Raw genomic sequence first — 1,104 nt, forward strand, 5'->3', positions numbered from 1 at the left:
CCCCCCTCGCTCTCTGTCCTTCACTCTGTCTTCTTCTCTCTTCATGTTTGTCTTGAATACTGCAGTCCCAATTTCAACAGAGTGGTTTTTCTGTTTCTCCAGGTGACGGCGGCGGGGAAGGGGCAAAGTATGGGAGAGCACTTGTGCATTGGAGACTACCTGTGTCTGTACTGCGAGGAGACAGAGGGTTTTGTCTACAGCTATCAGTCCAGGTACGTTGCCAAACTTGTATAGTGATAATATGAAGCATCGTGGTGAAATGAGGCGCTCGTCTAATTTATGAAATAGAAGGAAAGTGGCATAATTTTTCCGCCTTTTGGGCAATTTTTAGCGACCTTTTTTCAGCTCATCACCTTTTATGTTCATTTAAAAACACATTCTTTCATGAAAAATGTAAATTAGCATTTTCCAAGGACCTACAGCTGTGGAAACCATCAAACCTAAGCGTCCATTTTCTCACTAATTTCGACTCTGACGCCATGCGACCCCCACCTCATTAAATCGCATAATATACCTCATCTTCTAATTCATAATAAATGGGGTGGGTTTTTTTCTTTTAGCAAAAGCGAAGCAAATGAACAGGCTTTAAGATTGTAGCAATAACTCCATAATATGCCCGAAAAGTGACGAGCGCCTGATTCCCCAGCGTCGCGACGCCTTGCATTTGTCTCGTTTTTATATGGGGAAAGGAAGCGGGAAAGGGAGGGGGTGGTGGAGTGATGTGTACATTGCTCTATTTATTTGTTTACGTTGGCTGTTACCTAATTTCCTGCTGTTGTGTTTGAAAACAATGCTTGTGTAAAGCGGGGGGTGTTATGGAAATTGGAAACCCGAATAATGCAGAGCGATCAATTTCTGTGCAACAGCATATTTTTTAACTGATACAAACGGGATAGGAATGAAAACAAAGGAATATGTCGGGATGATCCAATTATGATTTGCGGAGAGGTTTAATCTGAAAGATCAACGAAGGTTCTGGCAACGTCTAACGTCAAAACCAAGTATGTGCGCATTGCAAGGAGTCTCCATATTTCGGTAAAGGTCTACTTCAGCCCTCTATTCGGAACTTAATTGACCTTCCGGGATCTCCACCCTGTCGGGGGG

General features: G+C 43.2%; 1 protein-coding gene across 11 annotated transcripts in view; it reads left to right on the plus strand.

Annotated features, from left to right (window-relative positions):
• Nucleotides 1-1,104, plus strand: part of LOC101852918 (inositol 1,4,5-trisphosphate receptor type 3) — a 247,221-nt gene that overhangs the window by 167,188 nt on the left and 78,929 nt on the right. For all 11 annotated transcript variants that reach the window (XM_035969197.1, XM_035969190.1, XM_035969192.1 and 8 more), the window contains exon 2: nucleotides 103-212. In XM_035969197.1, coding sequence (XP_035825090.1) covers nucleotides 130-212 — 83 coding nt within the window. In that variant the 5' untranslated portion in view covers nucleotides 103-129. The remainder of the gene's footprint in view (nucleotides 1-102; nucleotides 213-1,104) is intronic.

This window comes from Aplysia californica, unplaced genomic scaffold, assembly GCF_000002075.1.
Source record: "Aplysia californica isolate F4 #8 unplaced genomic scaffold, AplCal3.0 scaffold00125, whole genome shotgun sequence".
NCBI lineage: Eukaryota > Metazoa > Mollusca > Gastropoda > Aplysiida > Aplysiidae > Aplysia > Aplysia californica.